Genomic DNA, 13,871 nt, shown 5'->3' on the forward strand with positions numbered 1-13,871 from the left:
AGCTCCCACTGACCCTCCCCACTCCGTGCCTGCCCAGCGCTGCCAGTCTCAGGCATCTCTGGAGTGCGTGCTCCCCGCGACCTCGGGCTCCTGCTCTTCCCACATCGGGCAGCCTGGTCTGTGGGCTGCGTCCTACTTCATTTTGGGAGAGACAGGAACGAGGGTTTAAGGGCTGATGCGAGCCCCAGAGGTTTCCATCTCTGCCCCACAGCACTCTCTCCCACGTGGTGGGGCACAGCCACCAGCCCGGGCATACTGCTCTCTCCTTCTGGGGCTCTGGCCTCTCGGGTCAGCTTGGGTGGGAGTGTCCCCTCCTTTTCCCTGCAGCTTCACTCCCTTAGGGATCCCAGAGGCACCAGCCTCATTCCCCCAGCCTGTCCTGGTGGGGCCTGGCTGGGCGGGGGTGGATGGGAGCTCCGGGCTGTCCGAGGGAAGGAGAGGGGTTTGGAGGTGACGAAGGCCTGGGAGGAGCGTGCAGACTGGGAACGCGGAAGAGCCTGCGCACGGGGCCAACGTCCCAGGCCTCCTCTCCTGCCTCCCTGGCTTCCTTGGAAAATCAGGGCATCTGAGCAGAGCCCTCAGACCCAACCAGAGGAGTCAGGACACTCTGGGATCCCAGGAGGGAGAGCCTAGCTCTGCTGAAGGACTCCTGGACGCCTGGAATGCGCCCACCCCGCCGCCGTGAGAAGCTCTGGGCAGGGGCTGGGATAGCTTGGCTGCCGCCAGCCCCCCTCAGGCCCTGAGGCGGGTGTCTGGGAGGGTTGTCACTACAGCAGTGGAGGCATCGCACGCAGCAGCCCCCCTGTGAAGACGCAGACGCTCATCCTACGTGCGCCAGGGTCCCCGCTCAGCAGTGCCACCGCACAGGCCTCTCTCCCTGCTTCCCACGGGCTGGGCTGTGCACTGGGCCCTCGGCAGAGCCACCGTCTGGGGTGAGGCTCGTCTGCCAGTGGAAACGTTGGCAGCGAAACTGGACAAACGAACCAGCTCTTTGTCTGGCAGGGCCTTTGGGAATCTTACGAGTCCCCTTCTCTCAACTGAGTAAGAACGAATGTAACTCCGTATTTGGAACAACAAATTCCTAAAAGCCAGGCTGGAGTTCAGGGCCAAAGCCAAAACGGTGAGCAGGTCAGGACATCAGGATGACTGGACGCGCTCACAGTCAGGCCAGCCGGAAGCGAGTCCCAGCTTTCACACTCAGAATTGAGGACGTCGCATTAAAGGGAACCTGCCCAGCTCCAAGGGATGAGTTCCCACCCGCAGCTCCAGAGGACCGAGCCGGTGCACGGAGTCTGGCCGCGGCCGCAGGCACTGCTGTCACAGCAGAGCGCTGGACTCCAGGCTGCAGGGAGCCTTCAGATACCCTCTTTCAACAGAAAAACGCACTTCTGCCTCTGCATGTCTCCCACTTTTCACAAACTGCCCTTTGATGGTAACGCATTCTCCAGAAAGTTCCCTCACTCAGCAAACCCTTACTAAGCACCACTGCACTCAAGACAAAACACAAACTTCGAAGGTCACACCCAGCTGGAGGGCAGGGCTGGTCACTCCCAGCACGGGAAGGAGAGGTGAACAGAGCCAGCTCCTGGGCCCACCTGCTCCGCCCGCAGACTTTTCTCAGCCAAATGGGGCAGCTGTCTGGAATGTGGACTTCAGGGGAAGTCTGGCGGCCACGTGGAGCTACTGGGAATGTAACTGGGCCGGCCGACCTCCCTAAGGGTGACACCATTGGAGCAGCAGACTGCGCCAGGGATGACGGTGAGCTTGGGGCCCGCCGTCCAGGGCAGCGGGGCGAGGGGGGCTGCGGGAGCTGGCTCAGGGACTGCCGAATACGAGCCCGGCAGGAGCCTCATTTTCCAAGCCGACAGGCAGACAAGCAGTGCTGGACGGTACCAGACATGGTCGTCAGCTCCCGAGCGTCCGGGAGACCAGAGCGTGAGCACGACTCAGCTGCCACTGGCTGCCGCGAGTCAGTCACGAGCAGAGTCCAGAGACCGGCCCGCTTCCACGTCATTCTGCTGAAGAACGTGCCACATATGAACACGTGTTCCCCGTCCTCCTAAAACTTCCTACTCCCTCGCTCAGATAACGATGTGATAAATCAGGAAGCCAGCTGGCATTAGGAAGGTGCTGTGACATGCCTTTGACACTCGGGGTGAGCAGACTTGGTGGCGCCCGTTCCGCCCACAGTGGGCAGGTGCCCTTCCGGTCCGGAGGCGGGGGCGGCGGGGGGGATGTGTTCAGCAGCCCTGTCTGTCTCTGATCCTGCCCTGTGCTGTCTGGTGGGGGAGCCCGCGGGCCAAGGGGCTCTGGGATGGGGTGGTCAGCCTACTTCCCAGTGCCTGGTGGGCAGCAGGGGCCTGGGCTTGGCCTGTGGTGAGCATCTGGTCTGGGGTAGCCGGTCACTCAGGAGTGGCGCACTGTCCCACAGACATACTTGGGGACTGGGAACACATGGGGGCCGACGGGAGCTACAGTAGCTACCATCTCTGGGGAATGCGCCCCACGCAGCCCACTGTCCTGGGAAGCGGGAAATTGAAGCCTAAAGACCTGGTGGGGGCTGAGCTGGGCTTGGTGTTGGAGCAGCCCCGGGAAGATACGCTGTCATTTCAGCAAGTGACACTGACAAAAACACACCATGCCAGGCACTGGGTCCACCAGTGAACGAGGCAGGGTCCCACTCTGGGGCTGACGTCCCAGCAGGGGAACCCGACGTGAAGGTGAGATTGGGGGAGTCACAGGGACAGAAGAGGACATGGTAGGAGGACAGCGCAGGACAGCAGTTCTCGGGGGGGGGGGTTGGGGGCATCCAGAGGTGACAGTCTGGCCGAGACGTGAAGGAGCAGAGCCCTGGGAATGAGGGTGAGGGATGCCCCTTCTTCACAGTTAGTGTCCTTACCTGCCGACAGGATGGGGCAGGGCCGAGGGCTGGGGGGAGGGAACTGCACGTCACGCACAGGGACTGGGTGAGAGTGAGGAGGGCCTGGCGGAGCCCAGCCAGGATGGTGACCCGCGGGGCCTCAGACCTTGAGAGGGCGGCTCCCTCCGCACCAGCCACCTCACGCCTCTGGGCACCTAGATGAGGGCTCCTTCCAGGTCCCTAACCACCCCCTGCCCCGCCCTGCCCCTTCTGTTCCTCAGGAAGCAGACAGAAGCCTACCCGTGTCTGACAAGCAGAGGACAGATGACCAGGGTCCACCTGAAAAGGGGGAAGGACCAGGCAGGCCTTTCCGAGGGGAGACATGTCCAGAGCCAAGTCCTGCCGCCCCCTACCCGCCAGAGACCTCACGTTTCCTTCAGAGAATCAGCAGAGCTGCCTTCTGTCACCGCACGCTCTCCTTTTGTTGACAGCTGTACGCAGATGTAATTCGCACACCATGAAAGTCACACTTTCAAATTGTACCATACAGCTGTGCCACCACCACCAGACTCTACCTCAGAGCATTTCAGCACCTCAAGGGAAGATGGTAGCCTCAGCTGTGGGCAATCACCGACCTCCTTTCTGTCTCTGAACCTGCCTGTTCTGGACGCTTCATCTACGTGGAATCCACACGAGGTGTTTAGTTTTTGTGGCTGAATAGTGTCCCACTGCACAGTGTTTGCCACCCGCTGTCTGCCAGGCACTGGGGCTGCCCCACCGTCCCCTGTCGTGAGCTGCACTGGGGCGAGCCTTCGTGAGACGGCCGCCGTGCCCTCTGCTCTCCGGGGCAGACACTGGGACTTGGAGCTGCTGGGCGGCGTGCTGACTGTGTCGGACCACTTTGCAACGTGGTCATCTCATTCTCTGATTAGAGAGGCTCTGCTTTAAACGCTGGCCTCTGAGAAACGTGATTCAGGATCGCCACTTCCCTGCTTTCACAGCCAGCAGAGCAACACTAACCTTTCCACTACCTCCTGTTGAGAGTGGGCCATGTGAGCGGTGTCCCAGACCTTGGAGGGACATGGACCCCAGGACTCGCCTGGGCATAAACCCCTCCTGACGCGGTCACTCCAACAGGTAGGCAGAGTGCAAGTGACAGGGGCTTGGAAAATGTCCTCTGGGTGCTCTGCGCTGTCGTAAAGGGGCGTTTGCTTAAGAAGAGTAATGTCCTTAAGAAACTCAAGAACACAGGGCCGAGCGAGCCGCGTACATCCCCCAGGGACACAGACGGCTCACACACCCAACACATTCCAGCCGCCCCCCCACTGCTGAGCGGGGCCCGCGCCGCTCGCCTGGTCGTGGGACGACCCGCCCCGAGCCCACGTACACAGCTTCCTGGCCCTGCCGTGCGCTGCGGCCAGGGTCCCCCCGCCCCTGTCTCCTGCCCCCCTTGAGGGCAGACGGGGCCGCCGCGCCCGCAGACCCACCTTGCTCACGTGCAGCTGCTGCTGCTGGAACTGCTGCTTGTGCTTCTCCAGGAATTGCTGGTGCTGCTGCTGGATCACCAGGTGCTGCAGGCCCGGCGCGTTCTGGGGCAGGGGCGCCGACTGGGTGCGCCCCAGCGGGCGGTGCGGCCGCAGCTTGTGCACAGACGGGGACACGCGCTCCGCCCCCACCAGGGGCTGTGCGTGCAGGGGCAGCGCGCCCAGGCCTGAAAGACACCAGCCTGAAGATAACACGGAGGAAAAGGTGGCAGAGGGAGGAGGGGAAGAGGGGAGGCAGGGAGGGCTGCTGAGTGGCTGGCGGACCACGAGACTGCCCCCGCCGGCCGGCACCGATCCCTGCGGCCCGCCGGCCTCGCTCCAGGAGTGCTGATGCCCTGAGCTCGGCTCGGGTACAGAGACGCTCACTCGGAGGCCACTGTCTCCCGACAGCCAGGCCCACGCTGCAAACAGGCTCCAAGCCTCCAAGCGGGGCCCCGGCCCAGGAAGGCGTGGCTCTGAGCAGTGCTGCGGGCAGGCAGGCTGGCCCAGGCCCGGCTGAGGAAGGCGGCCCCGGCTCTGGCGGACCTGCAGGCGAGCTCTGCCCTGACCACCAAGGAAACTGTCTGGTGAGGAAGGAACCTGTCCTCACGAGTCAAACCATTTCCAGGGTCTCTTAAAGCCTCGGTTTTACAAATCAAGAGGGCATTAACACTTCAACAAATCCTGATGCACATGGTCAAAGTCTCTGCACAAGTTTCTGGAAAAGTTTTGCCAACATACACACCCACCTGCTGCACACGAGCACGGCGGCTTTGCTGGACCTGGACTGAGTGTCCGTATTGACAGGGGACAATGCCCTGCTGTGAACCTGCATTTGCATCTTGTTTTAAATGCAACCTCTTCAGTGAACCCAGGAAGTTAAACACTTTTTTTTTCTGTATCCTTCCAACCACCAATCTTTTTGCTTTAAAAATTGTTTGTTTAGTTTACCATTTTTCCCTGGTTCTGAGGGCAAAAGGGTCTAACACACCGTTCCCTGACCACCTGGTGGGGCAAATCCCCACACAACATCCCTCAGACTGATGTGACCCCAGAGCAGGGCATCTGACCTGGGGAGACGACAAATGAGCAGACCACCCCAGCTGTCGGCTGCACCGAGTGGACGATGCCTGCAACGTGGCACCTGCCCCAGTGGCCCTGCTGACCGGGGGTGGCTCCTGTCTTCTCTCCAAGGGACTCCAAAGCCAGTGGGACTATTTCGTCATGCTTCGTCGAGCCTGAGACCCCTGGTGGGTACTGACTCTCAGTCTTTTCCTGGTTCCCTCGTGGGGGCTACTTCTAAATTAAAAATACTACTCCGTGTGCAAACAGAAAAAAAGATCCAACCTTAGCAGAACTGTCCCTTACTCTCTTTTCAAAAAGCAAATCAACCATTGTTTCCTAAACCATCATCACTTTTTACACAATCCAATAACTTTCTGGAAGGATAAGTGATCTTCAATTTTATTGTCTGCTTGGCTACTAAATTACAACAAGTAACTCAAAAGGAAGACTCAGTCTCTCCCAAGTTTTCTAGAACAGTCTAAAAAACCACGGACTCACCCTAAAGAAGGCATTTCAGCAACTGCTGATTGAGGCATCGCAGGGACTGAACTATTTCCCGGAGAAAAGACGGACGTCACAACACTGCCCTCATGGGATTAAAAGGCTACTCCGTCACTGAAGAGCTTCCGTCTCAGAAAACAAGAGTCGTTTTCAAAGCTTCAGCGTCACGAGAGTGAAGGCTCGGTAAGTGCCGGGGAGCAGACCCCGGGCGGGGTGTCCGGGCTGACCCTGCCTTGCACCCAGAGAAGCCCCTCCCGGGTCTGGGGAAGGAAACCCCAGTTCCACAGAGATCACCCTCCAGGGCTGATGTGGGATGAAAAACGAGGAGCTCAGAGGAGCGGCGAGGAGGGGCCTCGGGTTTCCGCGCTGGTGTGGGGCCCACCGGGAGCCCCCCACCCCCGCGCTGAGGCTCCCAGGAGCTCAGCATGCAGAGACCCCTGCCTTCTCGCGGGGCGGACACCTCACTGAGGACACAAGCCACTGTCCCCGCGGGGACGTGGGCCGACGGTGGAAGGGGCTGACTTTCAGACCCAGACTCCGTGGGTGCCTTGTCTGACATGGAGCTGCCTGGGGCTGGACCCCGGTCTGGTTCTGGCTCCACCATCACCTCTCACTCTCATCCTGCTCACCCTGATTTCACTCTACTTCCTCTGGAGTGTAACACTGTGGGGCCACCACACTCGGGCACAAATGTACTGATCAGCATCACCGAAAACCGGACATCCTGACCTTCTGGTAGCAAACCCATCAGCTGGCCAGGTAGTTTCTGGTTCAGAACCTAAAGATGACCCTTAGCTCACTGACAAGAGTTTTGGATGATAACTCTGAACTGGTCAGTTTCGGTCTACACTGTAAAACTTTCAAGCATAAGGGCTATTAGGTTTGGATCGAATTCTGTCCCAGCTGCCCAGCTGCCAGCAGAGGCCGGCTGTGCAGAGCTGAGCGAGGTGGGACGCAGGGACCTGCTCTGGGCAGGGAGGCTAGGCTGCCCTGGAGCCGCGCCCCTAGTGCTTGGCTGCCGGGAGGCTGAGCTGTGGCTTCTGCTCCTCCGGCCCATGGCACCAAAGCCAAGGCCCCCGGGGTCCCCTGCTCCTGCCCGGGGGACGGGGGTGGGCCAGTTGCCCTGGGGGTCCGCGATGAACATGTGGTGGTGGTAGCCATGACCATGACCGCTCCTGAGTGAGCACCTGGCCTTCTCTCAGACACCTGGGTTTACTTCACTCACACGAAGTGAAGCTGGAAACAAAGGCACCGCGGAGACACCTCCACCAGGCCCATACTTAGGTTAGAGAAAAGATGCTGAAAAGCCAAGTTGCTCTGGGTTCTGGGCCCGGTTCTGAAGCGCCGGCCTTGGCGCTGTGGGTCCTGTCCAAGCAGAGGAATCCACACAAGAGGAGTGACTCCCATGGCCCAAGACCTGACCGCTCCCTGTGGAGTGTCCCACTGCCCTCCCTGCTGTGGTGAAAGTCTTCAAGACTCTTCAGGTGAGACGAACGCAGCCAGAGGTCTGCAATCCCGGCCGCACAGAAGCACGGCCTGGGCACTGTGCCGAAACCCAGCCGGGCCCCCTTGGACCATCAGCTTCCACGGGAGCTCTGGGACGGCTAACCAGGTCCCAGCTACACAGTCACACCCACAGCACCGGTGAGTGGCCAGGGGGCTGGAAGAACGGGCGACATATCACACCCACTGGGCACCAGTACTGGCTCCTGCTGCCAGCCCTCCCCCTCCATTCAGCTGTGACTCCTGCGCAGGGTCTCAGGGAAGACGCACCTCGCCTGGGAAGCCTTCCTGGACCGCACCCTGTCCCCAGGCCCTCGCGGCTAGCCCTCTCCTCCACGTGCCCCAGCTACAAAGCTCTCAGTGGGTCTTAGGGGGCCTGGCATGTTGGAGACACTGGTCTGAAAGCTCTGCTTGCTGGCCACAGGAGTGCTGCACTCGGCTGGGCTGCCTGGACCCCGCGTGTGTCCAGCCACGGGAGCAGCACAATGAGCTGCACACACAGCTTCCTTCTGCCAAACGGTGGCGGATCTGTGCGCCCCGCCCTGGCCAGCTGCTCAGAGACTCAACCCTGGGACTGTTTCAGGGCACTCTGCTCTCTTCAGAAGATTCGAGAACACAACCACTGTCTGTCGAGGGCCTGGCTGGGGCAGCTAATACTGTGGATGCGGGAGCCGCTGTGAGCACCACGTGGACCTGCGGGGAGAGGGGACGTGGGCCTGAGACCCCACACCCTTGCTCCCCGCTGGACCTGGGCTGGCTGCTCCTCCCACAGGGACTTGCTTCCAAAGCACTTGTGAAATGACAAGCTCTGACATTGTCTATCCATAGTGACCATCAGCAAGAGGGCAGCTGTGGGCTGACCACCCGGGAGCCTCAGAGAGCCGGCCGAAGGCCAGCAGTCAGTGAGTGCCCCTTCCTGACTCTGCTTAGACATGAGCTGCCTTTCACGCAGTTCAACCGCAGAAATCCCCACTGTGTACCCAGCACGCACTGAACACCAGGTGGGTGCGGGGGGCACTGGATGAGCCACACGTGGGGCTAGGAAACCATATTTTCCCTGTGCTTTTAACTTCCAATGTTAATCGCCACACACTGATGCTCCCACACCGGCCAGCACCAGGCTGGACAGCAGAAGGGCTCCTTGGGCCTGGAGGATGGATGGAGAGTGGGGATGCTGTTGGACACTCTTCCCCCAGGGTGCAGGGTGACCCCAGAGAGACCTGGGGTCAGGGAAGGGCCCACGAGACCCTGTTAAGGACAGACGGGCTGGTGCGGAAGTAAGGGAGGGTAAAAATGATAAAACCAAGAGTAACCACTAAAACCATCACAGAGAGTGGCTGAAGAGGGCCTGGGGGTCAGGGTTGCCCCATGGGTACTTGGAGCTCAGCCAACCTTCATAAAGTCCGGGGGGAAGCTGACCCCCAGCTGTGGATGGGGCCTGGGAGGGGGATGACAGCCCTACAGCAGGGCCCTCCTTGAGTTACAGCAAACCCTACACTTATGTAACACTTTTACGCTATTGCTGCTATGTGAATTTCACAACAAATTCCCTGCTGTTTTCTGAATAGAACCATCCCTTAGACAGGGCACATGGGAAGAAGTTTTACTGCCCATAGAAATCGAACACCTACCAGAATCCACACTGTGCCCATCGCGTGTCCAACTTGACCCAAACGGCAGACATGTCGCTGGGGCTGCTAACCTCCTCCCAGAAATTAAACAGAAGGCACATGGGACACTCTGTGCTGTCCCCGGCGCTGCAGGTAGCCCTGCTTCATCTGAGCGCACGCTCCCGCGAGGGGGCAGCGCACGGGAGCCCTGGGGGTGGAGACGGCAGCCTGCGGCCCTCCCTCCGTGGCCCAGCCGGCACTCACCTGTGACGAGGGGCGTCTGTGCGGGCGGCTGCTCCAGGAGGACCATGTGCTGCAGGAGGGAGCTGTGCGCCGCCCCCGCGTCCCGCTCCAGGGGCGCCGTGCTCAGGTAGGGGGCGAGGTGGGTGCCGGGAAACAGAGAGAGGCGCTGCTGGAGGGCTGGGAGGGCCAGCCTCTCGGCTTCCTGCTGGCCTGCCGCCCCCTGCAGAGGCACAACCGGACATCCAGGGTCAGGCTGGCGACAGCCGCTGGGGGTCACCGCCACACAGACCCACGGATGCCTACTTACAGCAGATGGGCCGGTGGCAGGAAGTCCCAGCGTGATGTTGGGCAAGGAGGGTGACGTGTAGAGGGGCAGCGGGCCCACGGAGCCTTCCCGGGTCACCAGTCTGTGCGCCAAGCTGGCCTGGAGACAGAGCGCATGGGGGCCGTCACATGGGGTCTGCCCTGGCCACGCCCGGGCAACACACACTAGGGGAAACAACTGCAGAAAGGCCTGCAGGGCGGCCCGCGCTGAGTTGTGAAACACCCCGGGGCGAAAGTACGTAGCAAGCTACAGCACACAGGCGAGTGTGACATTTCAAAGCCGGCCACGGGCACGGAAATCTGCACCCATCACACTCTTGTTTGCTTTGATTCAGATCACTCATTTATCAGCAAACTCTCAGAATAAAATCTATGACAGGGTATTTAAAATATACTCTTAGGGTCGAGTTGTCTTTCCAAACATAACACGGGAGGTAGGAACTAGGGAGGAAAATACCGATTAAAAAAAACCCGACATAAAAGGCAAACAAGGGTGATGCCGGAGTCGGGCACGTGTGGCGCAAAAGCAGCACGTAGAGAGCGTGCAAACCTAATAGCAATTTGAGGAAAACTGATGGCAAAGAGGAACCAACATGGAGACGAAAGTCACGGGGAAAAAAGACCCAGCGTCACCCGTGATCTGAAAACATCTCCGCACTGCAGAGCACAGGGAGCTGCTCTCACCATCCTGTAGTGAGTTACGGTTAAAAAGAACACGGAAACAAACGTGCGTGCTCCCGTACGGCTGAGTGGCTGTGCTGTCCGCTAGCAGCCGACGCAGCACTGTAAACTGACTAAACTTCAACTAAAATACATTAAAAAATAAAAATAAAAACAAAAACATCTCTAAAAATCTAAACACATGTTTAAGAACCTATCAAGTTGGCAAGGATTCTCAAGTGACTCCAGCACCTTAACCCAGAGAAGCAGAAGCGCACTGCCGGGTGGGTTATACATGGGCCCGCTCTTCCTGCAGGACAGTTTGGCAGTCCACGTCTAAAGCCTGAGAAACTGACCTAACCTTTGATCCTAGAGACCCACTCCTCTTGCAGGACGTGTTCTGAGGAAGCGGCCAGATGCAGACAGACCTGACCACGGGAGCGCGCGCGCGCACGTGCCGGGGAAGTCAGGGAGGGCACGTGTTTACACACGGGGATGCTCGGGCGGTCGGGGAAAGCTGTGCCAGTTACTCGGGACCTTATTTACTGCGTGTGGTTAGGCAGCAGCCTCCGAGGACTTGAATACTGCGGTATTTCACATCTTTTTGTCACTAGAATGAACATTCTTTGCTATAAGGACACTGTTTCATTCATGCAGTGTCCCCTCCTCAGGAGACCCTCAGGGACACGTGCAGGACCAAGAGCACACAAAGAAGAGGACGAGCAGGTGGCCCGTCCCAATGCTCGCTGGTGGTGTACGGAGACAACACTGGTAACGGCCCTGGACCAGTTTTCTCCTGCTTCTCACAGTGGACTCAATAGTTAAGGATGAGAAATGCAGTGGGTACTTTAAAATTTCATCTGCAAGGTAAAAAAAAATATGAGCCGAAAGTTATCCTGAGTTACTGTAAACAGTGGCGTGTGGGCCGCAGCCCCAGCCAGGAGGCGCCGCCGTTCACTCTGATGAAGGACAGAGGGACTACCTTCCCGGCGTGGGCATCGACGTTCCGAGCCCTGCACGGTCCCCAGGTGGCTCTAATGCTGTCATACTCGGCGTCATCTGGAAACACACACCTGATGAACGCCGTCCTCGTGCCATCAGGGAAAACAGAAGGACCGGCTCTCTTCACTGGGGAGGAAACTGAGTGCGCCCTCACCCGGACAGATGTTGTAGCTTCTCTAGTTTGGTCACACATTACACTGAATTGTAATGACTAAAGGGCTACCTAAGAAGTCGCCTTTTCCTAGACAAAAACATCGGCAAGCTATGATTTAGAGAAAGTGACTGAGACTGCCAAGGAAAGCACGGTTTCGCTGTATTATAATTGTCCAGGAACAAAATAAGCAAACATCTGACATTTGCAAAACTATCATTTCCTCTTTACAACCCAGCCTGTTTTGTTTTTTTAAACCTAATTTATTTTTGGAAATAAAGCAGCCTTCTGGGAATCGTCTGGTGTGTTGACTTGCCCATGTTTCCGGTGTTGGCCGTCTCCACCTGCCCTGTGAAAATGCTCAGCTGCCCAGTGCTCCATGGAGAGTCCGGGCCGGGTCAGCGCGCCCGCGGCATGCCTCCGACCACACTTGGCTTTCTGCACCGGACAGCGCGGCTCCTCCGGGAGACTGTCTCTGGGCTAGGGGAGCCCAGCTTCCTCCACATGAGGGAGGTGGGGGGGATGCTGAGCTTCCCTCTGTCCAGCGGGAGGGGGTGCAGAGCCAGGCCAGTGGTCCCCTCCCACACGAGGACCCCCCTCCTGTGTGAGGCCCCCACGCTGCCTCTGGACCAGAGGACGCGGAGCGGCCAGCCTCGGCCTCGGCCTCACAGAAGCGCTCAGGCAACTGTCCTGTTCTAAGGATTTCTACTTGAAATCCACAAAGGACGTGATCGAATTCTCAAAGAGCCCCCTGTGAGTACAGTGAGCCTCTCCCATGAAAACTGCATCCTTCACATTCTTGTGACTCCTTTTCCATCTTCTATGAACTTGCAGGAGCTGAACTGACTTTACCATGTGATTTGTAAAAATTAACACACAATTTAACCCGGCATCCACCCGAATTAAAGCATCTTGACAACATGAACCATTAGGTACGTAACTGCCGAAGTTAAGTAAACTCAAGATCTGCGGCCACTATCAACAAGCCACAGCTACCATTTACGTCTCGGTCCAGGAAGCAGCTTTTAGGCCAGGTTCTAAGGCTAATTCCAGGTAGACCTCAGCTATGACCTCAGTCTTACAGAGAAGGACTGTTAAAACTTAACCGTCTATAAACAAGTATTTAAACAGGTAGGTTGAAATGGACAGGTCATAAAAGAAAGAGACGTAAAGAAAAAGAACATGGACGTGGGATTAAGCAAACTAGAGGCAGGGGTGCAAAATCATTTCCAGCAGTAATTTTGGATTCTAAAAATCTGCTGACACATTAAGCGTCTAGAAATTTAAAATGAAAATGCTTGGAAATTTAAAATGAAAATGCTTGGCACGCACGTGCGCCTGCGGACGCCGGCCAAGAGCTGTCAGCCTCTGGGAAGGCGGGGTTCATGCCTGAACGCGTAAGAAGAAAGCAAATAACTGCGTTGAATACATTATAACCTCCTGCAAGTTAGAGGGTGCTTAAAAAAAAAACCAGGAGAACCCCCTGTTCAGCAGGACCGTCCTCGGCAGGAGGCGGCAGGCACCACTGCTCGGTTCCCGGGAACTGGGTGTGGAGCCGGCTTCCCCATGTGCTCGGCTGCATGAAATTCCTGCATCCTTCCCAGTACTGGTCAGCACCTGCCCATCCAGGGCAGTACGGGGGGCAGCGCCCTTGGCTGGGGGCAGGACCCAGACAGGCAGGAGGGAGGAGCCCCAAAGACACCCGTGGGATGGGCAGAGGGAGCGAAATCAGGAAGGGTGAACATATGGAGCGAAGGTTCTGGAACTTGCTGCCCTGAACGCCGCCCCGACCCAAGTCCGGTCAGGGGCATGCCCTGCAGCCAGCCCGGGGCCCTCCTCCTGGCCAGAGCGGCCCCCACCCCTTCTCCCTGAAGCTCTGTGCACCCACGTCCCCCTGCACCTGCAGAGCACCTGGGGTCTGCAGGCAGAGGCAAGGGGCACTGGCCCTGTGGCCTGAAGCTCATGGTTCCCGAGACACTTCTGAAATGCCGCCGTGACAGTCAGGATTCAAGGGCAGTTGGAAACTGCTCTTTGGCTCCACCTCTGGGCTGGCCAGAAACACCGGACAGGGATGGGAGCTCTGGGCACTGACCTCGGTCGGGATGCTGGGGACGGCGGGCGCGATCCCATTCTCCGTGCTGACGTTCCCGGAGCTGTTGTTGGGCGAGCTGGGGGCGGAGCCCGGGGCACTGCTGCACGCGGAGTCTGCGGGGGAGAGGCACTCGTGAGCCGGGCTCGGCGAGGGTTCCGGACAAGGCCACTGGACATGCTCACGGGGGCCCAGGCTGCCCTGGCCCCCCGGGGAGCCGTGCTTCGGGGCCGGCTGACTGGCAGGAGTCCCGCAAGGAAGGACAGGACCATGGTCCCCGAACAGAGGCCACGGAGCCAATTCCTACTCTCAGCTCTGCCATCGATGCCTCATGAGCTCT

General features: G+C 58.7%; 1 protein-coding gene across 10 annotated transcripts in view; it reads right to left on the reverse strand.

The window, feature by feature from the left end:
* The window catches only part of HDAC4 (histone deacetylase 4), a 270,948-nt gene that overhangs the window by 51,441 nt on the left and 205,636 nt on the right, over nucleotides 1–13,871 (reverse strand). For all 10 annotated transcript variants that reach the window (XM_074364630.1, XM_074364632.1, XM_074364631.1 and 7 more), the window contains 4 exons: nucleotides 13,535–13,647; nucleotides 9,613–9,729; nucleotides 9,327–9,525; nucleotides 4,348–4,571 (listed from right to left, as the gene is read on the reverse strand). In XM_074364630.1, coding sequence (XP_074220731.1) covers nucleotides 4,348–4,571; nucleotides 9,327–9,525; nucleotides 9,613–9,729; nucleotides 13,535–13,647 — 653 coding nt within the window. The remainder of the gene's footprint in view (nucleotides 1–4,347; nucleotides 4,572–9,326; nucleotides 9,526–9,612; nucleotides 9,730–13,534; nucleotides 13,648–13,871) is intronic.

The sequence above is a fragment of the Camelus bactrianus genome, chromosome 5 (genome assembly GCF_048773025.1).
Source record: "Camelus bactrianus isolate YW-2024 breed Bactrian camel chromosome 5, ASM4877302v1, whole genome shotgun sequence".
NCBI lineage: Eukaryota > Metazoa > Chordata > Mammalia > Artiodactyla > Camelidae > Camelus > Camelus bactrianus.